The 25,451-nt window shown below is 35.1% G+C and overlaps 2 protein-coding genes across 12 annotated transcripts; one reads left to right on the top strand and one right to left on the bottom strand.

Moving 5' to 3' along the window:
• The first annotated feature begins 32 nt into the window (after positions 1 to 32).
• On the top strand, positions 33 to 20,102 carry LOC105335157 (serine/threonine-protein kinase Nek1). 10 transcript variants are annotated; one of them, XM_034447297.2, is made up of 45 exons: positions 33 to 320; positions 867 to 902; positions 1,176 to 1,236; positions 1,523 to 1,564; positions 1,664 to 1,719; positions 2,009 to 2,092; positions 2,293 to 2,360; positions 2,485 to 2,571; positions 2,860 to 2,914; positions 3,075 to 3,118; positions 3,392 to 3,472; positions 3,567 to 3,642; positions 4,829 to 4,922; positions 5,036 to 5,126; positions 5,233 to 5,368; positions 5,494 to 5,553; positions 5,674 to 5,718; positions 5,858 to 5,923; positions 6,038 to 6,100; positions 6,653 to 6,752; positions 7,142 to 7,259; positions 7,392 to 7,506; positions 7,750 to 7,833; positions 7,922 to 8,002; positions 8,330 to 8,392; positions 8,746 to 8,853; positions 9,113 to 9,132; positions 9,261 to 9,449; positions 9,935 to 9,986; positions 10,087 to 10,237; positions 10,437 to 10,709; positions 12,015 to 12,140; positions 12,351 to 12,422; positions 12,867 to 13,076; positions 13,396 to 13,525; positions 13,697 to 13,763; positions 14,253 to 14,357; positions 16,004 to 16,149; positions 16,285 to 16,361; positions 16,530 to 16,619; positions 16,759 to 16,920; positions 17,191 to 17,327; positions 17,541 to 17,673; positions 18,015 to 18,029; positions 18,689 to 20,102. In XM_034447297.2, the coding sequence occupies exons 1-45, from the start codon at positions 204 to 206 to the stop codon at positions 18,691 to 18,693; spliced, it is 4,191 nt and encodes a 1,396-aa protein (XP_034303188.2). In that variant the 5' UTR covers positions 33 to 203; the 3' UTR covers positions 18,694 to 20,102. The 10 variants fall into 10 exon arrangements, with proteins under 10 accessions (XP_034303188.2, XP_034303189.2, XP_065933221.1 ...); XM_034447298.2 differs by having other exon boundaries at positions 5,236 to 5,368; positions 6,650 to 6,752; XM_034447296.2 differs by having other exon boundaries at positions 34 to 320; positions 6,650 to 6,752.
• Positions 19,726 to 24,177, bottom strand: LOC105345897 (uncharacterized). Of its 2 annotated transcripts, none has more exons than XM_011454252.4 (5): positions 23,570 to 24,177; positions 22,629 to 22,808; positions 21,799 to 22,056; positions 21,012 to 21,265; positions 19,726 to 20,928 (listed from the first exon to the last, which is right to left on the bottom strand). In XM_011454252.4, exons 1-5 carry the CDS (start codon positions 23,911 to 23,913, stop codon positions 20,228 to 20,230), a joined length of 1,737 nt encoding a protein of 578 aa, XP_011452554.3. In that variant the 5' UTR covers positions 23,914 to 24,177; the 3' UTR covers positions 19,726 to 20,227. The 2 variants fall into 2 exon arrangements, with proteins under 2 accessions (XP_011452554.3, XP_065933222.1); XM_066077150.1 differs by lacking the exon at positions 23,570 to 24,177 and adding an exon at positions 23,126 to 23,257.
• Between the last annotated feature and the right edge of the window lie 1,274 nt (positions 24,178 to 25,451).

The following is a 25,451-nucleotide window of genomic DNA, read 5'->3' on the forward strand; positions in this document are numbered from 1 at the left end:
GTAAATTATTCATAAATATCATATCGTGGAGATTGTAAACTTCCGTTGAATATTTTTGTATCATGATGAGATTCATTGTGATTGTGGACGTCCAAGAACCATGAAGAAAATAGTCTTTTTAAATGTTCCTTATAAAATGTCAAGAGTAGCCCTATAATAATTGAACGTTAGGCTCACACGAGTTTAGCAATTGCACGTGAGATATGGATAAATACACCAAAGTAAGACAGATTGGAGAGGGCGCGTTTGGGAAGGCCATTTTAGTAAAAAAAAAGAATGACGGCAAGCAATTTGTTATAAAGGAAATTAATATACGAAAGGTATCAGTACAATCACATTGTATACTTCAGGCCTGGGGGCCATAAAAGTAGACGAGCTCACTTTTGATCTAAGTCTCACTTTTACAAAAGAAACATATAGTGGAAAAGTGAGACTGAGATCAAAAGTGAGCTCGTTTAAGTTTTATGGCCCCGGGGCCAGATTTTAGCGTGAGATTTAAAATGGTGATCGAAACGTGAAGACCGCCTTTGTAAACCATATTTTTTGAGTTCATAGAGTATTATAGTTTGTAATCTCTTCAATAGTCATTATTACACCCGCTATTAAATAATTAGTCAATTTTGATTGTTTTCCATTTCTAAACTCAGATATGATCCACATTGTGTTCATGAGCTTGCTGTGAAATAAGCATGTTGCAATTTGTATATCAAAATTTGTAGACCCAGTTTATATTATACCAGCCTGTAAGAAAATTGTGAATTTTTAGAATTATTGAAGGAACTGATTTGAAGTACATAATCTGAAAAATTAAATTCCAAAATTCATGCATGTGTTTTGAATGTTTTTTTTGGGTTTTTTTTTCATAGATGAGCCCTAAAGAAAGACAGGATTCCAAGAAAGAAGTAAAAATATTTTTTGTTGTGGAAAAATGATCTTAAATTATTTATCAATGCTGTAATTAAAGATGATGTGTTTTGTTGACAAATACTACAATATGGTTTTTCATTATCTAATCAATCTATTACTTATCAACTGTCTTACTGAAATATCCACAGCATAAAATATCTCTGCTGTGTTACCCATTGAATATAATGCATGCATGACTTCATTGTATTACAGAATTTCTGTTTGATTGATGTATTACGGCTTAGTTTCTTTGATGACTTTTTTTATAGGTTGCTGTGCTGGCCCAGTTGAACCACCCAAACATTGTGACATACAGAGAATCATTTGAAGGTATACAAAGTATTGTAAATACATCAGTATTATGAAGTTTGTTTTTTTTTCTCAATTAAATAGACCAGTATAAACATTTTTAACAGAAACATTGATATATTCAAAAGGATTTTCCATTGTCTGATATTATTGTTTAAACAATATTTCCATTTATGATTTGGTTGTATTATGTGTTAATATTTTGTCAAGAAAGCCAAAAATCCTAATTCAACATGAATCATTACATATAGTAATTCTAAAGCAATGCTACACTGAAGGGGATCTAATTTTGTTTTTGGTGTTGTAGAAATTGGAAGCCTTTACATTGTCATGGATTTTTGTGAAAAAGGTAATGTCAAAGCTTTATATATTCACTAAACTGTCTGGGACCTTTCATGCATACAACCCATACAAGTATTTCATATGTTGTTGCCTTACTTTACTTTAGGTGATTTGTATGGTAAAATCAACAGCCAGCGAGGTATTCTATTTCCAGAGGAACAGGTATGCATCTGTAATGAAGAATTTTGAATTATACTTGGAGCAATTTAGTGTTTTATTATAATAATATAACATTTTATAATATATGCATGTACATAATAATGTTTAAAGGTCATTATGTAATGATTATATATATAAGCCAAAAACTGTCCATTCTGTCATATTGAATGGTCCTATTTGCATTTTTAGATTGCTCACAAGATACCCCCTTAAAACTGCTTCTCTTAATGTTTGACCATACCCTATACCCAGTAGTTTTCTCTACTGATCATTGCTGTAATATTGTTTGAAGGTGATGGACTGGTTTGTTCAGATTTGCCTAGCAATAAAGCACATTCATGACCGAAAAATTCTACACAGGGACATCAAGTCACAGGTAAAGAGAAGTAAAGTCACATTCCCTTTTGCCTGTTTAGCTTATTATTTGGTAAAATGAAGTAGCAGTTTGATTAAATTTGAAAATCAAACATTGTTTCTCCTGTTTATATTAAATCATACATGCACTTTACATGCATGAACATGCGACTGTAATCTTGTTCAAATTTGAGTGATCAAATGTTCTGGAACCCTTTGTAGAACATCTTTTTGTCAGCTGATGGTTCAGTGAGACTGGGAGATTTTGGAATCGCTAAAGTCCTGGGCAGGTAGAGAAAATTCTAAACATTTCCTTGCTTTTACACAGCAGATTACCAAAACACGCACCTTTTGATTTCTACCTACCTCAGAATCTAATTTTAGATTACTAATGTGTTCTAAATTGGTTTTCAGCACTGTAGAGCTAGCCAGAACCTGTATAGGAACCCCGTACTACCTGTCTCCAGAAATCGTAGAGAACAGACCGTACAACAACAAGAGGTTTGTGTTCAGTACTACAGGTATATGTAGGACCTCAGCGGACACTCCCATTAAAGTGGATCAATTGATGAATTTGATGTTGATATTAGATACTGTTAAAGTAACACATACATGCATTTTGCAGTGAGACACACTGTGTTTAATGAATTTGATTATCATAACTGATGCTATTTTACAGAGAAATTTCACTTTGAATGGATATATAGTGCGGTTACATTTATTTTACAGTGAAATATATCCCTGAATATATTGATTTTGATAATTTATATTGTTACATGTTTTTTGCAGTGATATATGGTCCTTAGGGTGTGTACTGTATGAAATGGCAACACTGAAGCATGCTGTAAGTAAAAGTGAAAATGGTCTAGGTACTGGGTGTCCAAATATACTAGTGTAACTTTAAATAATTTAAAAAAAATATAGATCTTGATATTTGTGATTATGGCAATTATCCGTAATTACTTATTGAGTATTCTCATGAAATTCAATCTTAAATATTGTAGTTTGAAGCAGGAAATATGAAGAATTTAGTATTAAAGATAATCAGGTGAGTTAACTAAAAAAGTATAAGTATTTAATACAAAACATATATATGTACATAAATTATATCAATTTTGTATTAAATATTACTGTATTATGTACTTAAGCATTCATCAAAGAAATCATCATACAAAAGTGTAATAAGAATTTAGATATTACCACACTTAAAATAAATTCATGAACAAATATTAAATGATAATGTTTACCAGTAATCTGAATACCACATATAATATTGGAGCTTTACTTATCATAAAATCTTTGTGGGTTTTTTTTTTTACAGGGGCTCATACCCACCGATTTCTCCCAAGTACAGCTATGATCTAAGGGGACTCATTGCTCAACTCTTCAAACGGGCTCCTAAGTATGTCTCTTCCTCTTTGTCATGTAACCTCAGACATAGTAACTGTTTCATTACAAAGAGTGCCCTATACTTTATGCATTCTTTCTTTGTTTAGGGAAAGACCATCCGTAAACTCCATTTTAAAAAAGCCATTTATTCAGAAGAAAGTTTCTAAGTTTCTCCCAGAACATGTAAGTGTTATTATGTCTCCCCTTTCAAAGGGGAAACATATTGTTTTTGTCGACTTTCTCATTCTTCTTCTTCTTCTTCTTCTTCATCCAAATTTGTCCAGGCCGTAACTTAAATACCCTTTGACATTAAGACTTCAAACTTGGAACATAGGTAGATGGTATTCAGAAGGAGTGCACGCCACCAAAAGTTTTGACCTTGACCTATTTAGTTCTTCAAGGTCAAGCTTTTGATAAAAAATATTGTCGGGACCATAACACAATACTCCTTTAACATACAGACTTTTAACTTGTATCATAGTTAAATGGTATATAGCCTAGTTCAACCTTACCAAAATTTTTGACCTTGACCTAGAATTTTTATTTCAAGGTCATATTTGAAAAAACTTCAGTGTTCAACTTCTGAATATACTTTGACAGAAGGACTTCAAACTTTAAACAAAGAACAACAATAATACACTTATGTGTACTTTTGAATAATATTTGACCTTGACCTTGTTTTACTCAAGGTCAAATTAAGAAAAAAGTAATAAAATTTGTCTGGGTCATAACTTTAATACCCTTTGACATTTAGATTTCAAACTTGGAACATAGGTATATGGTATTGAGAAGGAGTGCACGCCACCAAAAGTTTTGACCTTGACCTATTTAGTTCTTCAAGGTCAAGCTTTTGATAAAAAATATTGTCGGGACCATAACACAAGACTCCTTTAACATACAGACTTTTAACTTGTATCATGAATAGATGGTATATAACCTAGTTGAACCTTACCAAAATTTTTGACCTTGACCTAAAATTTTTATTTCAAAGTCAAATTAGAAAAAACTTCATTGTTCAACTCCTGAATATACTTTGACAGAAGGACTTCAAACTTTAAGCAAAGAACAATAATAATACACTTAGGTGTACTATTGAATAATATTTGTTAAATTTGCCCCATATTACAATCCTTGGGGAGAAGGGGAGACATGTGTTTTTTTGTAAAAAAAAACAATACCCACTAGTTTTGCATTTATTTTGTAAGCTTGCCATGACAGTTTAATATAAAACCTAATATGAGGATAAATGTACATGTAAATAGCATAAACTGATAAATGTAAAATGCTACAAATAAAGAAAAAATCTGTGTCTCCTCTCAAGTGGTATTGTATGCTTGATCTTGTCACCTTTACATCTCCATGTGTATAGCTGATTGCTGATGAGTTCAGCCACACTGTAATGCATGGACAGAAACTGGCGAGAGAGTTACCCCCACCCCCAAGGGTCTCAAAGCCCCCAGCACGTAAGAAATTCACAATTACAGATTTCACAGGAAACTAGAACAAATTATTTTATCTGTTTTCAAATTTTTGCATTTTATATGCAAAGAATATCTTTTTTGTATTTTCTCCTCAGCAAGGAAGGCCACGCCAGCTAAACCTGTCCAGAAGTACAACCCTGCCAGTATATATGGAGCACCAATAGTTAGGAAGTCCCAGGAAAAAAAGTAAGATTTTCAATGATAAATATAATACCAACAATTGAGGATCTTTATATCAGATGGTACTATAATGTACAGCTACATGTACTGAATTACCTGTGTTACATTATAGCAGACAATCAGCAGAAAAGAAGCGCCCCGGTAGTGCTGGCCCCTCCCGTCCAGGAAGTGCTGGCCCCTCCCGGCCAGGGAGTGCTGCAAGCCGCCCTGGAAGTGCCCAGGGCATGAGGCCCTCCAACAGTAACCAGGTAAATTGGGAGGGGGGGGGGGCACCACTTAGTGCTTTCTTTAAAAAAAATAATAATTTTAGGGATGTAATGGACAAGCATACACATATTTTTAATGAATTGTTATTTGTATGTTGTCTTTACAGGATTTAAGAAAGAAAAGACAAGATCTCATGGATAAAGAAAAGAAAAGACAAGAAGAAAAGGTAAAAAAAAAAATTTAATCCTGCATATACCAGTATTAGAGACATTGATATTTTCTTACTTGAATTTTGTGTGTGTCAGTATGTTCATGTATTAGTATTTTTTTTTTTATTTTTTTTTAGATTGCTGCAGAGAAACGCCATAAAGATCTCATTGAAAAACAGAAAGTAAGTTTCAGTTAGTTAGAAATTATCTCTATGATAAATGAAAATCTTGTCATGTCTAAACATATACATGTATCTATACTTAAATCTTGTTGTATACATGTATCTGTATACTATACATGTATGTAAACTTTTGGTTTAGATGGCCCGCATCAATAAAGCCAGAGAGGAGGGATGGAGAAATCTGATGGGTTCTGATGATGGGGATGTAAGTCTGTGATGTGGAGACATGCTATAAAATGACACATTTTATAGGGCATGAAAACGTAGAATGTGAATGTAATGTTAAGATAGGCATTAAAGCAATGATTTTTTTCCTCAGAAGAAAGACAGGAATGGGGTCAAAGAGCAGCCCAAGGAACAGGTCAGGTGGCCTCCCCCCAATGTAAGTGTAAAATAAATCCAGGTCAGGTGGCCTCCCCCCAATGTAAGTGTAAAATAAATCCAGGTCAGGTGGCCTCCCCCCAATGTAAGTGTAAAATAAATCCAGGTCAGGTGGCCTCCCCCCAATGTAAGTGTAAAATAGGGGACAGGTCAGGTGGCCTCCCCCCAATGTAAGTGTAAAATAAATCCAGGTCAGGTGGCCTCCCCCCAATGTAAGTGTAACAGGTCAGGTGGCCTCCCCCAATGTAAGTGTAAAATAAATCCAGGTCAGGTGGCCTCCCCCCAATGTAAGTGTAAAATAGGGAACAGGTCAGGTGGCCTCCCCCCAATGTAAGTGTAAAATAGGGAACAGGTCAGGTGGCCTCCCCCCAATGTAAGTGTAAAATAAATCCAGGTCAGGTGGCCTCCCCCCCCATGTAAGTGTAAAATAAGGAACAGGTCAGGTGGCCTCCCCCCAATGTAAGTGTAAAATAAATCCAGCTGTATCTAATTACGGATTGATATTTACTTATTTCAGTCATAATCTTTATATTTTTTCAATCTATTCTAGCAGCCAGCAGGAGATAAGGAGCGAGGGAAGTACGACCAGTATCATGCTTACTTGGACAAACTCCAGATGGACCGAGACCAGAGACTCAATAACCCACAGCCAGGTACAGTAAAACATGCTTATAGTGAATCAACAGGGACGGGCGATTTTGCTTTGTTGTATGCGTAATTCGTTTTATCAATCAAGTTTACAATGTGTTTTAAAATCACAGGGAAATGAGAATCACTTCGCTGTAAGTGTCAATTCATTATAAGCATGTTTTACAATACTCACTGGTCATTGACCAGACTCTTTTATTAATCTCAACAGCTTGATATAAAATTCAGTGTTTCAACACGGAATCTGTCTCTTTTGACCAAATGATGGGTTAAGAAAGCATCACAAAAGTTTAAAGGTTGAAACGTTCTAGGGAGTTGTAATGTATCAAGAAAAGATTGTTGATGATTGATGGAGAGTACAGTAGATTAAAGACATGTTGATGTTCCTGTCTAGCTGCTAACAATGCCGCGGCCTATATGGCTGCTCCCAGGGTGGCAGATCCTTCAAAAGGAATCCCCAACTGGAAGCGACCTGGAGTTCCCGAACCAACCCCAGTCTACCAGCCAAATAGGTGAATGCTTTTCAAGATTTGCTCAACATCAAACATCTGTATGATATATGTGTTCTTGTACAATGTAGGTTATTTTAGTGAATTTGAAACCTTCATAAGCTAACTGTTTATATGGATGCTCGGTTTATACAGGAATGCAGGTGTTAATGATGCAAAAGCTGAAAGGGCAAAGATTGTGGAGGACTTTGTACAGAGAAAGAAAGAGGCAGCCCTGAACAAACATAGGGGACAGGCTGATATATTTGGAGTCAGTGGTCATATATAGCATGTCTAGAATTGTAATTTTACTAAGGGATAGATACTAATTATAAAGCAGAATAGCTCAAATGGCTAGTGTTATAATAACTGTATTAATGAATATGCTGTTTTAATCATTCTACCCAATAACAAACATTCAAACTTGCAAATCATTAAGTCATGCAAATCATCATTCATATTTTAGATTTGAAATACTCTTGAGCTGATCCCTTCATGTATCTTTTATCAATAGAATGCCCGATCTTATGACCCCACTCCCCAGCAGAGTCCCAATAATGACCAACGACCAGGATCAGCCAGGAATAGGGAGGAGCAGGTAATGATCACGACCTGTTTGTGTTTCACCAAGTGAACTGATGAACAGCTATATGAACAGCATGCTTTATATAAATGTGATTTTTTAGGATTATATAGAAAAGCTGAGGCAGATAAGGCAACAGAATTACCAAGAGAGACGCAATGTGATGGGCAAAAATAAGAACGAGGTAAAACTAAATGTAGGCTTAATTAGTGGATCATCATTTAATTATTGATTTTATGGAAAACTGTGATAGATGTTCCTTAGATTTAAAAGCAAAAAGACAGTGTTAATGATTTAACAATCTAAAGTTGCAGTATGTTAGAACAGACATGGTCTGAGGAAAGTGTTGTGTGTTTAATTGAACAGCTTAATAGTTTGGACTCAAATTGAGGCAGAATGAAGAGTTTAACAAGAGTTCCCGCTTGTGTCTTTTTAGACAGATAAAAATTACTAGATCTATAGAATGTATTACATTGCTCATTTACATACATACCAAACTCTCTGTACACAGGAAGCTCAAGAACAAGCCAGGAAAGATGCTGAGGCGAGGAGGAAGAAGATAGAGGCTCTCAGGGTAACGCTTGATATTCCCAATCAGATGCATTCAGTGTGATGCTTACATGACTGGCAATGAGAATAAGGTTTTTAAGCATACTGAAAACAATTTTATGTGTACTGTGGTTTCATCAATATTCGTTGAATACCAATTTTTGTGGATTTTGTTATCAAGTTGATCCATGAAATTAAGTGTTCATTGAAGTGCAATTTCTATTAACATTTTGTATTGATAGGGTCACTTGCCACGAATTTACGTATCCTTGAAACTGTGATTTTCACTTAATCCAAGAAAATTGATACCCTTGAATATTAATGAAACCACAGTATTTCTTATGAATGTTGTTTGATGGTGAAACTTTGGTATTGTAGCAACAAGCAGATGATAGAGCTCAGATCTTGCGGGAGCAGCTAGAAAAAGACAGGAGAGAGCTGTTTGAGAAGGAGAAGCGCCTGAGACAGCTGGGCGGAGCAGCCCCTGTAAGTGATCTCACCCCTCAATCACTCTACAAATACACATGAAGAAACTTTCTGATAATCAGGATGGCAATGGCAGTGGCCTAAAAGTTATTGTCTACCTGATGTTTATTTGACATTTGCATTTTATCAGTAGGGGACTTAAAGCAGTGGAACACCATATTCAAGATGAAGTGCATGTAACTAAGAGTTATGCATTAGATATTGTGTGAAATCTAATTAATTTAATGTTCATAATTTTGTTTTTCATTTTCTTCAACAGGATAAAGCAAAGCAAGGAAGGTATGAATTTTTTATAGTACAGCAAGCCATAAAATAAGTTTTTGTTGTTGTGTGCTACAAGTATTAGGTACTTTCAATTAAAGTAATTGTCACTGAATAAAAGTTTTATAAAGTCATATGATCTTCAGGCCCCTCCCTGTGCCCCCTAAACCTCAGGTGACCCCGGCCCCTGCTGTGTCCATGACTGGAGTTCTTAATGCGATCGGAGCGGAACCTCCCAAACCTGTCGCCATGGAACCAGCCAGTCCAACAGGATTTACCAGTGTTCTTAGTGCCATAGGTGCCAAGCCAGCGGACAGCAAGGAAGAAAACGCAAAGTAAGGGGGCTGGGTGAACTCAATACTGTGGTTTCATCAATATTCGTTGAATACCAATTTTCATGGATTTCGTTATTCAGTTGATCCATGAAATTAAGTGTTCATTAAAGTGCAATTTCTGTTAACATTTTGTATTGATAGGATAATTGGCCACTAATTTACGTATCCTTGAAACTGTGATTTTCACGTTTTCCACAAAAATTGATACCCTTGAATATTAATGAAACCACATTATGTGTAAAATTCACTACTGTAATAATGTATTCTTCTTCATTTGTTGGAAGACATAGCTACTTGAAGCAATTACTGTAACTTTGATTTTGTACAGTTTTATGTTAAATATTTGATAATCATTTACTGATGATAAACCGGCAGGTACTCTTAAATAATTGAAGTACACATATTAATAAATGATGTTATCCTATGTCTGTCATATACATGGTTACCTGCATGAGATAAAGGACAATTCTTTGTCTTCATTTTAGGCATCCAGACCAGCTGAAAAAAGATGAAATTTTGAAGAAGTTGAATGAAAAGGTAAAACATTGTGTCAACAATATGTCAATTTATTTCAGAACAAAGTGAGGTGATATTGACCTTGTTTTATATTTTGTCATATTTTAATTGATCTCATAAGGGAGCACCCAAAGGCAAGTGGGGTAAGGCAGAGAAGCCAGAAATAGCAGAGGAAGCCTCACCCCCAGAGTCTGCCAGATCTCAGTGGGGTCAGGGAGATGGCGTCAGTTTCTCCAACCTTCCCCTGGAACAGACAGCCTCTCAGATGGAAGGTTGGTTAAGTCAAATTACATGTATCTCTTGAACACTAGTTTGGGAATTTAACATTGTTTTTGTCAGTACAGTGTAAGAAGATATGGAGTCTTTATATGGGACAAAGTTATTTGTGGCTTTGATTAATACAGTTGAAATTAAATTTTCAACTCCAAATTCACAAAGTTTCATATTAAGTGCATTAATATTATCCTCTAGCAACCTCTGCCAGTGATCAAGTTGTCAAACACCCCGTCTCGGAGGGAGGGGACACTAAGCCTAAGCCCCCAGAGAAGAAGAAATGGGGAGGACCCAGTGACACATTGTTGAGCAATCTGGAGAAGAAGCTAGGAGAGGGAGCAGGCAGTGGGGAGGGGAGCAGCAAGCCCTCGGTCCCAGAAAAAAAGAAGTGGGCGGGGCCCAGTGATACACTGCTCAATGCTTTAGCACAGAAGTCTGTGGTCTCAGGAACACTGTCTGGGGAATCCAGTGGTAAATTTTATTTCTTTCTTTTTTTGAGCTGTAAGGGTTTTAAAAGAAAGAATAATTTTACACTTGCTTTACACTTGGATCTGTTCAGAGTTGTTCTGTTTGCTTGTCATGGCTTGAAATTGTAAAGAAATGTCACACACAGATCTTACACTGAACAACAGTAAGCCAAATGTGTAACAGTTTGATAATGTACTCTAATTTAAATTGGATGCTTGATCTAAACCTGTGTAGCAAGTATTGAGTGGATGAGTAATTAGTTTTAATTAGAAGTATGTGAGAGGATGATATTGCAGTAAGTGATGTTCAGTTCAGTTCTTTATTAACTTTAAGCTTATACAGCTTATCAGTACAATAAATATAAACAATATACACGTACAGGTAGGTTAACAGGAGAATGTTGCAGAAGTGTACATTGATATCAACATCTAATTTGCATTAAGTAAATCTTGTCTTATTTTCAAACTAAAGTGAATAAATTTACCCAGATTACATAGTTCTTTTACATTTTCAACATTAAAAAGTTGCAAAAGTTTACACATTGAAGTTTTTTCCAGTAATAAGGCTTAATGTATTTTTTGGGATAGCCTTCGTATATGGAACATATTAAAATAAAATGAAATTCATCTTCATAGAATTTAAACATAAGAAACATTTTCTATTGTGTCCTTCAATATTATAAAATCGACCTGTTTTTATTGGCAATTGATGCGAAGACAACCTGAATCTTGAAATACACTTTTGATATTTGTTTGAAATAGATTTCCTTAAAAAAAATTGTAAATCATGGGTCGTAATTAAGTACATGTATTTGAAAAAAAGAGCATTTACTAGAAATATCTAGTTGAGAAAAAATATACTGTGTAGCTTGGTCAAAAATACGTTGTTTAACAACAATGAGATCTGCAGCTGTTTTTTTTTCTCACAATTCATCCCTCAACATACCCAGATTGCATAAAAAATCTTTAACATGATACAACCAGTTTTTTGCATTATGTTTTTCGACACAGTCATATAGTGTATAATAGCAATGTTGAATAGTACAATTATTATGGTACAGTATTTTTTTCCAGAACTTAACTATGTTGAACATTCTTTGGTACAGCAGAGGACAGCGTCCTAATTCAGAATAAACTGCTACATTACAAGTTGACCTTTTAACTCTCAAGATATGTTTACAAAAATCAAGATGAAGTTTCTCAATATTAGGTGCTTTGAGTGAACCCCATACCTGTGATGATGCATTTGAATCATATATAGTTTTATGCTGATTGATTAACTGATTTAATTTGATTTAAATTTTGTCAGTGTCCAGTCCAGAGGCCTCCTCCCCCACCCCACCCTCTGTGTCGGCCACCATCACAATCTCCAAACCTCCAGTGGTCCCCATCAGGCAGGGCACCATCACCCTCAGCAAGGATGGCCCACCCAAAGGTCAGTTCCCAGGGATTAATACATGTATATCCTAGTGTTGTCTTTGTTATAGTCGTATATTCACTAGTAATTTACTTAATTCTTCGGTTATATCTTTCTGAATAAACAGAATTTTAGACTTACAGACTATCTTCACCTTTCTTAATGTTGTCTTTTGTCACACCTCAAGTAACAATATCTGTTTGACTAATTGGATCACTTTTTAACTAGAAGGGACAGCTATAGGTGCCACCATTACTGTTGATAAACCGGTCATAGTAACAGGGCAGCTTCCAAATCTAGGTAATCCTGTCTCTGGGGTGTCTTTTATGTTACTGTCTGGAGCTAACTTCTTATTGATCAAAACTAGCAGAAGCCGGAAAGTTGCAATCACATTGATTACCAATTCCATATATGAATACAAAACATAAAGCTACAATTGATTTAATACTCAATATGGTATATTATAACGGAAAATAAATTCAAATTTTATGTTATATTTTCTCTATAAGCAATTAATGGGAAACAGTTTTAAAGCATGCTAAATGTACATGTATGTAACAAAATGGTGGATGCATAAAGATATAACGCTAGCTGCTAATGCAAGATATTTGAATACTGTTCTTATATTAATGTGGAAAAGTAATATTTTGTTTAATTCTACTATTGTCGTATACAAGTATTTGTATTTTGACTTGCATGTTGGCACATGTGTATTTGTTGTGAAACATTATATCCCATTGGCAGAGGAGAAGGCTGATTCATCCAATACAGATTCTGAAAACAAAACAACCAAACAGGAAACTGACCAATCAGATGACAAGGAAAATTCAAATTCTAAGACTGATAAAGTAGATGATCAGCCTAAATGTGTTGCTAAACCTCCACTTCCATCCAAACCTGTTGTTTTGCCTAAGCCAGTGAAATTATCCAAACCAGACACCCCTAAGCAGTTTGGTTAGTTTAGTTTGCTTTTAGCAAGTTACTGCATTTCTTTGCATATAGGTTGCCTGTTTAGGTTAGAACAATTTTCATCCTTTTAAATTAGTGTGAGTTAAAGAAAAAAAAGTAATGTAATTGAAAAAGAATTGTGATTTCATTATTTCACAATGTCAAGTGCATGTACATGTATTTTAACTGCATGGTCAAGATGTTGTACGCATGTTTGGTTTCATGGTCACTACTCATTTATTTTTTGTGGAGATTGGAATGGTATATCATTGGCCAGCTTACAGTGGGCGTGGTTTATAACTTGACTTTTCTTTTTTGTTGTTAGACTCTGACAGTGTTCCTCAAGCGAGTAAAACAGAGGGTGCTGGAAGCTTGTTCACGAAACCTGACTCTGAAGATAAAACAGAGGAAAAAGAGGAATCAAAAGATAGCAAACCTAAGAATATTTCTTTGAGGTAATGCACAACTTGTTTCTGAATTTTGGATGGTAAACATAATAGTGCAATGTCATTATTTCTTGTATTTGATGTCGCTTTGTAAAAGCCCAGGTTCTCCACCAATCAGAAACAGATTGGTAATATAATGAACTGTGCATATGAACTGTTGTATGTATCTTATTGTTGTAGCAAAACTCAAAACTCTGGTGTCATTCTTGGGATTACATGTGGACAGTTTGACATTGGAAATGCTCAGGTAAATGTTATTAGGAAACTCTTTGAATAATGTTTGATGATGCTATTATATCAACAACAAAAAAGAGTATTTAGACATTAATTAGGGTCCACTGCTAAGAAAATAATGGTTGAATGCTTCATATTTCTTGTAGTTTACAGTATCATAATACATTTGATGAACGCAATACATGTACTCTGAACACATTACGTTTACCTATGTTACTGTTTTTTAATAATGCAAAAAACGCAACGACCTCACATGACAAATTATACCACTTTAACATTTGACATATTTGTGGTAAATACATAGTTGAAATAAAAATACTGGTTTAGGTATCTTCTATTTTAAATCTTGGACATCACATCTAAGCAAACTTTATGTACATGTATGTATAAGATTAAGTTGGATATGCATTACAGTATAAAAACAAAGCACAAAAATTCCAAAGAAAAAAAATGGCATATAGTATAGCAAACTCTTATGAAATTTGTACTATTTCTATGTCAGATGCTGCGTACCTGCTCTGAGCCTGATCTTGCCAAGTTGAAACGGACTAATGCAGTCAAGCGAACCAGGAAACAAAGCCTTGACCTGGAGAAGTTGAAGAATGAGGCAAGTTTTGCTTTGTTTTGATTTCACTCCTCGAAATATGTCATGATATTCAGACTAACATACTAACTAGAAAGATATGGGAATTCTTTTTCTTCTTTTGTCAGCTGTTTTCTCTCACATTAAGTATAATATCTGCATGTAAAAAATTGTTTAATCGTTTTGTTTCATCCAAATATTTATAAAAATAAAAATGGATCTTCATAAACATATACCGTATAACGGGTATTTTTTAACGTGCTGCTAATTTTTACGAGTTTTATAAATCTGTAAAAATTAAACGCGTAAATTTTCACAGAAGTAAAAAAACATCGCACGTAAATTTCTACATGGTACGTATGAAAGTAATGTTCATGACCTTCAGCTCAGCCCTGACGACTGTACATGTACATGTAGGTATATTTGAGCGTTTTTGATCACGTGGTGTTAACAGTTCAGATCTTTCATTCAGTCTTGAGTATTTTTTAAAACTACGTATAATGCCACGTTAGTAGCTAGATGTCTTTTTTGGTTGGGAGAGAAAGAAAGAGAGAGAAAAAAAAATTGAAATAGAGTTGTCTTTGGGTTTTTTCCGGTAAATCAAACTGAGACGAGCACATGGTGTACATCAATGATGATACCCAGATAGATAGGATAGTAAAGTGTATATCACATATGAAATAAAGTTAAATGTATAAACTAAGGATGTCAACGAGTACCCGGTTAACCGGGTACTCGATCGACAGTCCGAGTATCGAATACTAAAATTGGTACTCGGTTACTCGGATGTATATTTTTTAATATTTCTAATTTTATTTAATAATGCATTAAAACATCGGTTTAAAAACTTAAAATGTCCATTGCACTTGTACATACAGTAATTAGGATTTCCTACGCCTCTAAATATGCTAAATGACCGTTATCGCCTGTGGCAGTGTTTATATAGTAATAATCGTGACCATGCACCTGTTACCTTTGGCTGTCTTCTACCCTTATTTTTGGCTTAATTTAATGATTTGTTTTTCACTAAACATCGTTTATTATAGTCTATTATATAAATTAGATAGCACACAGTAGAGAAATTGAACAGACCTAAAATGCCGCCACCGACTTCAAAGTCTGGAAATATTTTAAAAGAACTGAAGTTTCAAAAAACATAAAATGTCAGATGTGCGAAATAAACTTATCCTATACGGGGGGAACGACAAACATGTTAAATCACATTCGTCTTAAACATAAGGAGGAATTTCTACAAAAGTGACCAAGGTTTTACATTTATCAATGTACTTGTTCATATTTATTTACACTCTTACCGAGTACCCTGGTACTCGATCGGAAAAACGTCCGAGTAACTGAGTACTTAAAATTGACCGATTTACATCCCTAGTATAAACACAATCATAAATATAAGGAATCGTTAACAGAAAAAACGATTTTCTGATTTGTATGTGTGTTAACTGTAACAAAGTCACGGTGAAATTGTCCCCCCTTTTACCACAGATGATTTTAATTTTTACGAACATGTCCAATTCGTAAAAATATAACGCGTAAAAATTCAAATCATCCTATTTTATGACAAATTTGTAAAATATTACAGCAGTAAAAATTACCCGTTATACGGTACACTGCAAAATACCTGCTAAAGTTGTGACATAACCCCATTGTTGTAGGACGAGGAGCTGGTAGAGTGTCTGTTAGCTAACGTCAGCCTGGAGGATAAAGACAGTGAGGACAACAGTCCTCAGGAGGAGCCTATCAGTCCCCTCAACCTCGAGGAGCAGCAGGAGGAGGAGGGGGAGGAAGACAATGAAAATGAGTATATATGGATAGGCACTTTATTATTGCTAGAGTTTATTATCATTTGTCTTCCCATCTTTCACTTTTGATCAAGAAATTTTTAGATATTAGATATTTTAGATATTTTTATAGCTGGTTATGGTGTATGTTTCAGTGATGATGAAGATGATGAGGATTTGATGAGTGTTAGAGAGACCATGCAGAGTTTACTACTGAGGGAATACAGCACAGGTTTGTTTCTCTATGGCCATCAGCCTTACTCATACACAGGTTATCAAAACCACTTTCTGTGGAAAAAAAGGCAATAGTTGTTGATAAAAAAGACACTTAAGAAGTAAAAGACAGACTAAAATATCATCTGGTATACACATGCATGTAATAATACTTGATTATTAATAGATGATGAAAAGAGGAAATCTTCTACATTGAACATGACAGGAAGTAAAGAAGATGACATTAATGAAAGTGAAGACGCAAACAGTAATAACGGTAAAAAGATTTTTTTTCATATATTTGAATTTGTTTATTTTTTGGGATGTCAGTTTGGTATATTAGAGCATTGTATAGTAAAGGGTGTTTGTACCAGTAAAGAAAACATTAGAGATATAAATTTGGAATTATTTTGCAGGTGATGAAGATAATAATGGGGAAGATGAGGAAGATAATGAGGACAAAGAGAATGGTGAGGAGGAGACTGGTGAAGGGGAGGAGACAGGTGAAGGGGAGGAGACTGAGGACCCCATGGACAACGAGAACCAATCAGAGAACACTGAGGACCTGTTCCAGTCAGGTGATTGTTACTAAATATAGATAAAAGTGTCCAAAAATTTCAAATGAAGAGATAAGATACCAAGAATCCCTATTAAAAAGATCATCAAGTCAGTTCTTAATTTATCAAAAAGACTGACTTTGTTTTGAAGAGAATGGAATCAATCTTATTAGCTATGTTGCAATTGATAGAAAATTGGAGACAATTATTAAATCCGAGATTGTGCACAGAGGTAATGCTCTGTAGTTTTGATATTGAAGTTGCTTTGCAATGGGTATTCATGTTTTACAGATGAGAGTGATCGAGACACCCAGTTTGGAGACGATGAGGAAGACTATGATTTGTTCAGCCGATTGGAGGAGTCCCGAGCTGAGCTGGAGGGGGAACTAGGATGTGACAGATTCTTGAAGGTCTACAAAACTGTTCAGGTTAGCCTTGTTAACATAGATCCACATCTATCAGTATCAATTCTAACTGGATTCCTTTCCATGACAATAACAACTGTTATTTTGGTATTATTGCTTTAAGATTGAAACTTGTAATAAATATTTTTTTCCTGGTAAAAAGATCAACAAGTAATAAAACTTCTAATCTTCCTCCTTTGCTGGCAAACCATTCAGCCATTTGCTGTAAATTTTCAGGCTCTCCAAGAAGATGAGGATGAGAACATAGAGGAGGGGGCCAAACTGGTGACCAACATTCTGGGCAAGGAAAAGGAGCACCTGTACCCCAAGATATTTCAGCTGGTCATGGCCGATGCCGCCTTCACTGAGGGTAGGTGTCTCAGTTCATTACTGTTTGATCTTTTACTGATTCCATAGAGGTGCTTGTAATAAATCTTAATGTGAAATTCTTTTTTACCAAATAAGGTTTAAAATTGCGTTGATAGCCCTTTATTTTTAAAGGGTGACCTCTGAACAATTTGATTTACATTAAATAATACATGTAATAATATAGTATTTATGCATAATTAAGATCAGGGAAATTTTACACAAACATTGTACATGAATTTCTCAAAAAATGAAGCTTATTGTTTATTTTTTAACATCAATGAGAAAACTGCAGAATTGCAGTCAAGAAAGTAATGAATTTTTGTTCAATACATGTGTTTACAGAACAAAACCAAAGTAGTAAGTTCACTTAACACTTCATTAGAACACATCCTGTTGTGTGAGCTATTTGGTCCTTTTGTGTGCTCTCAAATTCATGGCTTTTGCACATCTTACAAATCAAACTTAAACATAGAAGATATCACCTTTAATCATTCTCTGTAATATTTGTTGCTTTTTGGTGAGCCGTTTTCAAACCAAATTTGTAAATGTATCTGTGTCACATCAGTGTTTGAACAAAGATTAATTTGCAAACAACATTTGTAAGGATGTTGAGTCTCACTTACACTTCTGAAAAATTAAGGACATTAACTCTTTTCTTTGCTCTTACGGAAAAATCATTTTTTTTTCTGAAAATTTTCTTTTAATATTTTTGATTTTAAAATAGAACTTAATTTTTTTTTTAAATTATATGCAAAATAGGGATGCTTTTGGTTTATTTTGTGATATAATTGTCTTTCCACTATTGAATTAAAATAGGTGTACAATGTGGTGGTTAGTTTTATATCACAAAGGCTTTATATTGTTCTTTATCTTTACTTTGCGCTCTAAGTTTTCCTTATTAGCTAGAGTAATAATGGTATGTATACATTAATACAAAGTTGATACTGAGTTTAAAGTACATGTATTGCTAAGAAACACAGAGAATTTTTAGTAACATTTCTCCATTTTATTTTTAGATTGATCTAGATATGGCCAGAGTTCCCAGGTACCTGTTTTTATTGATGGAGGAATGTACATAAAGTGTAAACCCCCACTGATTGTGTGATGTCATATTGACAATTGTATGTATGAAAGATAGACATGAAAAATGTTCATTTTAAAATTTCCATTGACTGTATGCAAGACTTATTACCAGTATATCTCATCAGGGATATGAAGCAAGGTGGACACATATTTATTATGTCTCAATTGGATTCCATTCCTAATTTATGAATGGATTGAGAATAGTAGGAATACATGTACAGAACCAACACATGGCATGAGTTGTAGGATCAGTTCACCTTTGATGTTCTCAGTATTTGATAGTACATTCACAGAGAGCTTTATAATGCTCTAGCTCCCAGCTTACAGTGCAATGATTAGCTTACTAGCCTATATACATGTACACCCCTGTGTGTATCCAAGTACTGTGTGGTCCCACTTTGGATGTATCCTGTCCTGTGCCTGCTGTTATATTTCCATTATCTTCTTTATCTGTTCCTAGTCAAACTCTATATTTGGCTACATAATTAATATTTGATTTTTTTCCCCTTCATGTTTTGTTTGATGTTTGAGATTTTTTTTTTTTACTTTTACATTTTATTTTTGATTTTTCTTTTGATATCCCCTTGTGACTTTTTATTCTTACCCATTAATCTAATGAGTAGATGTAGTTGAACAATTGATTTATTGTTATTTAATTCTGTGATTTGACATACAATTCCATATAATTTATTTAATTTATAGCGATTGCATTATAGACCTGATTCCATCCAGTATAATTTACACTTCAGTGTGTTAGTTTTCAGTAGTGCTGCCTATGTATAGTATTTTATTAGAAAACTCCGTCCCTACATCTCAAAGCTTGTATTTCGTTGGTTGTGTATGTTGTAAGTCTACAACTGTTACATGGTTGTACATGGTTGTGTCAGCACGTATGGAATTATGAACAGTATTCCAATATATGTACATATGATATTCTGTAAATGATTTTCTTTACATTTACAGTTCTGTATTTTTAATTTTTTTTGAAATATGTTGCACAGCTAGTAAAAGTAAATTAAAAGAAGTAAATGAACCCCCAAATGCTATATGTGGCTATACTGTTACTACATGTACAAGGTAAGGTGTTTGAATGATGAGTTTATGCTAGTGGAAGGGAGTAGTATTCAGTAATATGTTCTCTTCTCCTTAGTATTGCCTTGTGTGTTGCTTCACTGGACAGTTGATATTTCATTACACGTAAAAAATTTAATTGTGATAATTTTGAAACTATACATGAAACAATGAACTTTTTGAAATTCACTTTATAATTTTTTTCATGTCATTAATGAATCAATGTGTATTTTTTTTCCAATTATAAGACTTTTCATAAAAATTCCGTTTGTCGATTTTCTTGTTGTGGTCATTTGTGTACGTGAGTTAAGGCACTTTTACAGTGGTCAATGAAACAAGCACCATGCTGCAGTCACAGATAGAAATGTCCCCCCCCCCCGGCCCTCTGCCTTTTACAGTGGTCAATGAAACAAGCACCATGCTGCAGTCACAGATAGAAATGTCCCGACCCCCCCGCCTTCTGCCTTGGTCATCACTGAATAGTTCCTCGTATACCTGGATCTAGATTTATCAATTCTTTTAAAAGATGTCTTTTGTGGTACTGAAAAATCCACGGGAAATTCTATGCTTTCCACCGCGCCAAGGGCATTAAATTTGAAGTCTATCACAAGCGGTTCAGTATTTCCATCTGAATTAGTTGTAAAGGAAAGACTGTCTATAAAGAATCCTAAAAATAGTTGCTCATTAATTGGTAATAACCTAAGTCTTCCGAATCTCCCGTAGTTTAATAATATGCCGTCTCCATCTGACGTTATTGTCATGTTACCGAAAGCAAGATGGCCGTACAAGCCAGCATACGTGGCTTGAGAGACGGTGATGTTCCAGTAGAGCTCAGGGTGAGGTTTCTGCGGGTTTCCGTGCTGGATAGACTTGAGGTCTTTCCAGGGCGCGGGAAAAGTACAAGATGTCGATTCATTCAGCCACGGTGTGTTTCCTAGCAACAGATCCGATGCTTGACTGGCAATGGTATATAAAGAAGGGCGGTATTGGTTGTCCTTGGCTCCAGTAATAGTTACAAAAACTCCGGCTTTAAGATCAGGGAACAACCATAACAACGAAGAATAACCCACGATGCCTCCCGAATGCCATATCTTCCGGTAGCCTGAGAAAGATTGATTTAATATAATGAATTAGGATTGTTTATCAACATATAAAAGCAATATTGATGAGGAGTTTAATTTTTACCTCTATATACAGACGATACCCAGCCCAGACAGTAGGAGAGCGTCATATCAGCGATCGGGTAGACAGGCTTGTACAGATTGTTCTTGGAGAACGGGCTGCTCATTTGTTCTTTGTGGAGTTCAGTAAAGTACTTGTCTGGTATGACGACACTTCCGTTGCTGATGGAACCATTGCCGAGGTTGAAATTCATCCATTTGTTCATGTCGTCTGCTGTGGTGTAAATGGAGCCCGCCGGGCCTCCGGGTAGAACTGAACTAAAAAAGAAGGAATGTCCTATATTACATGAACATTATTTTCCCTTTGCCATGCGAGGTTGGTGCTCTCTCGGATGAGACCAATCACACTCGTATCAGGCAAGGTTTGACGTTTTCCGTGCCTTTAATGTCTGAATATTCTTGACTGGGGCGTAAGATTATAACATGGGACTGCAGCAAGTTTGATACTACATATATGTACCTTGTCTGGACTTGGGGGGGGGGGTGAGTTGTGAATGTTTAAGGTTTTAGGAGAAGTATTTTTGATAAACCGATTAAAAATGAAATGTTTCAGCGAAACTTCCTAATTCTTTTTATTTATTAAAAAGACAGATTTGCAGAAAAATAATGAATTGAAAATCAAATAAACATTCAATTGCTATAATTCATTTGCAGAGGCGTGTGTAAACGGGAAACAATATTGCTCAGTAGCTCACACAATGAAATGTATCAAACAACAACACGTGTTTACCTCATTTTATCAGCGAAATGCAATATCGGTGTGATGAAGGAAGAACAAGGGTTTTACTTACAACAGCAAATTCTGGTCGACTCTCTCCAGTCTTCCATCAACGTATGCAAAAGCTGAGGGATACTGAGTGAAGTTTTTTACATCACTCACAAAGCCACTGTCTCTCATTCCTAACGGCTCAAACAGCAGTTCTTTGACCAGCGTCTCCCACGGTTTCCCGCCCATTTTCTCGGCCACAAACCCCGCGAGGACGTACATGTAGTTACTGTACACGAACTTGGTCCTGAGGGGGTACAGGGGTTCCTGATATCCCAACATTCTGCACAATTTAAAAATGAAAAAGATCTTGTAATTGTTTGGCGATAGGATTTAATGTTACATTGTAATTGCAGAAGAAAGCGTGATTTGAAACAACGGTAAGATCAAGTGTTGCTTAGAAATGATTCCATCTTTGCTAGTCAAAGGTTTCTGATCCGCACCCCTCCTCAGTGCAAATAAAAAAAACCCTAGGTTAAGGAAGGTGTCAAAGCTTGTCAAAAGAAATTGCTGCATCCTTTGCCAAAAAGCAACTCTTTAAACATTTCCTTTTAAGTATTTCTTTTTGTATATAATTATAAAACTTCTAAAATTAAACATTTGAGACATGTAATAAGTATACACATGTGATAGTTAATAAGTTTCATCAATATTCGTTGAATACCAATTTTCATTTATTTCGTTGTTGAGCTGATCGGCGAAGTTAGATGTTCATGAAGTTTAACTACGAAAATACGTATCATTGGGACTGCGATTTAATTTTATCTACGAAAATTAATCCCAACGAATACTAAAACCACAGTAAAAAAAAAAAACAAAGTAAAAAATACAATGTATGCAGTTCTAAGTACATGCCTGACAAAGTCTTCTCTGGTTGTGTTTTCCGGGAATCCCACCAGGAGGGGGCTAAAATTGGACGGGACTCCCACCTTGTGGGCCAGAACATCTCGGAGGTTGACGCTTTTGCTCAGCAAGTCGTTCGCTAGCCGGAAAGAGGGTCCCAGAATATGTGCGATAGGGGTATCCCAAGTGTAACTGAAAGACAAGACAGCTTCTTTACTTTACATGTACTTATGTATATGATAGTAGCTACCTATGGATTAAACAGTTTATCTGCCCTAAGTACCAAAACCTGCAAGTTTAGAGTGATTTTTCAAATCATTATATTCCCTTCTAATGGTCTTTGCTTGACGATTTCAAGTAAATTTTCAAATATACTTGCCTGTGTATGAATAAATACTTTATCATTTGAGAGATAGGAAATCTTATACGAGAAGTAGTTGGGGTTTTTTGCCCTACAAATCGTATAATTATATATTTCCTTTTAACAAGGTATTTTTATTTCTAGCCACCTGATGTAGTTTGTATTGTGCTGATCAGACCGTTTCTGTAACCCCATTTACCAGACCACACATCTTGTCCTTCTCACCTTATCCGGTACCTATTTTCTACGTTGATTAAAACAGATCCAGGAAGCCATTGTGCTTTGTGGGTTCACATTAAACGTGTTAACACGTCATACTGGCGCATTATTTGTCACATTAAGTCATCGTTAACGCGCATACAGCGGGCATCCCCCACACGTGTCGATGACACCACACAAAGCAATGTCAATAAATGTACCTACAACAACAGGTGCGCGAACGCGAAAGCGAGCTTTAAATCAAAACATACATGTACATGTATCTTATGCTTAACTTACGTTACAAGGGCTTTGACGAATTAGATAATGTTATATCACACCCTGAGTTGTATATATTAACATTTACTAGTTGTATTCTAGAAATAAAATTTACCTGGGATGTTCGGCCAGGAGTTTGGCAATAACAGCGCTGGTGAAAGCTTTGGTCAGGGACCCGATGAAAAACCGTGTGTTAACTGTTGCCTTCCTCCTTCTCTCCAAGTCGTAGTAACCAAAACTCTTAGTGAGGACCACCCTCTCGTCTTTCACTAAAGTCACCACCCCTCCCGTCACTCCCCTACACGATATCACACCGTCCAGGAAGTCGGAAAATCCCTGATATTCCCTGTCGCTGAAGCTGGACCCCGAGCCCTGCACCACCAACAATAGCAGCAGTGTATACATAGTCAGGCGTGTCCCCTTACTGGAGGGGAGAGACGGCACAGATACCTGTATCATTATAACCTAAGATATAGGTGTCCGTCACGAAGAGGCCGCTTCACTCGGCACCGAAGAAACCTGCATAACGTTGTGAAGGCAGACAAGATAACCAGAAAGGGGGGTTTATGATTTTTCTTAGTATATCTTAATTCTCCGCCCGAATAACATAGTTTAACTTTTAGTAGCAGCGGTGCAAATTATTCAAGTATAACGGAAATTCCATACAGGTATCGTGCCTTGCCAAAAATCACATTGGTGGTGCTGAATGTTTGAACTGATTGAATATATTTGCTATCACTAAAAACACGCCTTCGACACTCAAGATTTTGATTACAGAGTTTAGTTGCTACATTGGAGATGATAACGAGCATGCAAAACAAATCATACAATATTAGCGCCGTTCTCTTTGATCAGTGTGTTTTGTTTATTTTTATTTACTGACGTTAAATAATTCGCTCGGCTCATCAAAGTTAGCAAACAATCAAATAATGAAAAATTATATTGATATAAACGTTTTATGTATTGATATCATCGATTTAGTTTTTTGGTAATTAACAAGTGCTTGGGTGTAAAACTCGGACCGAACAGTTGATAAATACGAAAGCCGAATAGGGACACATAAACAAAATTATCTCGTAATTACAAAAAAAGATATCGTTATTACGGAAAAAAAAAAGATCTCGTTATAACGAGTTAAGTTAAATAATTATCTCTTTATTACGAGAACAGATCTCGTAATAACGAAAAAATATCTCGTAATTACGAGTGATTGCGAGTTAATTCTCTCGTTATTACGAGAAAAGATCAATATAAATAGTGCGCTTTATCGTTCTACTCTCTCTTTATGAAAAATTGATGTACATTAGAAATGCATTTAATAAGTTAAAGAATTTTAGAAGAAGGAGCAAAGCATATTGATTAATAAATTAATTAACTAATTTATTAATATGAAGGATAATTTGTTTTCCGACTCCAAAATGTTAATATACAAAAACAATTATTGTCAATATAGGTTGTTTACGAGTAAATAGAATATAAGCCGAGGTAAATTCCAAATATCCATGATTGAAACTATCTGTAACTAATATAATTGTGGTTTTATGACTAGAACTACATGTACCTGGTATTTACTTAAATTCGCAGTGGGATTGTAATATATGCTGAAAAGTAAAATAAGTTAACGTTCTTTCCACTTTTTCATATAAGATAAAATATTTAATCCGATCCTTTTATATATTATATAGAAATTATTAAAGAATGGTCGTTGTTATTTAGGAATTAATGAAATTAAGTTGAATTAACGTTAATAGACTGAAAAAATGTGAACCACTCGACTTGAATGTCTTTCCAGAAACGCACCATTTTATATAAATCTTATCTTGTAATAACGGGATCTTTTCTCCTAATAACGAGATAATTAACTCGTTATAACGAGATCTTTTCACGAAATAACGAGACTCTTTTCTCGTAATAACGAGATAATCAACTCGTATTAACGAGATCTTTTCTCGTAATTACAAAATGAAAAATATTTTTTTATTTGGCCCTATTCGTCT

The sequence above is a fragment of the Magallana gigas genome, chromosome 2 (assembly GCF_963853765.1).
Source record: "Magallana gigas chromosome 2, xbMagGiga1.1, whole genome shotgun sequence".
Lineage (NCBI taxonomy): Eukaryota > Metazoa > Mollusca > Bivalvia > Ostreida > Ostreidae > Magallana > Magallana gigas.

What these genes read in the sequence shown, in the direction of transcription:
- LOC105335157 (XM_034447296.2), top strand. Translation starts at nt 204, where the DNA reads ATGGATAAATACACCAAAGTAAGACAGATTGGAGAGGGCGCGTTTGGG. An exon ending in TGGGCAAAAATAAGAACGAG is followed by an intron (nt 8,003 to 8,329) that starts GTAAAACTAAAT and finishes CTCTGTACACAG; the next exon opens with GAAGCTCAAGAACAAGCCAG. An exon ending in TGAGGACCTGTTCCAGTCAG is followed by an intron (nt 16,921 to 17,190) that starts GTGATTGTTACT and finishes CATGTTTTACAG; the next exon opens with ATGAGAGTGATCGAGACACC.
- LOC105345897 (XM_011454252.4), bottom strand. Translation starts at nt 23,913, where the DNA reads ATGATACAGGTATCTGTGCCGTCTCTCCCCTCCAGTAAGGGGACACGC. An exon ending in CTCCTGGCCGAACATCCCAG is followed by an intron (nt 22,809 to 23,569) that starts GTAAATTTTATT and finishes CTTGTCTTTCAG; the next exon opens with TTACACTTGGGATACCCCTA. An exon ending in GTCGACCAGAATTTGCTGTT is followed by an intron (nt 21,266 to 21,798) that starts GTAAGTAAAACC and finishes CTTCTTTTTTAG; the next exon opens with TTCAGTTCTACCCGGAGGCC.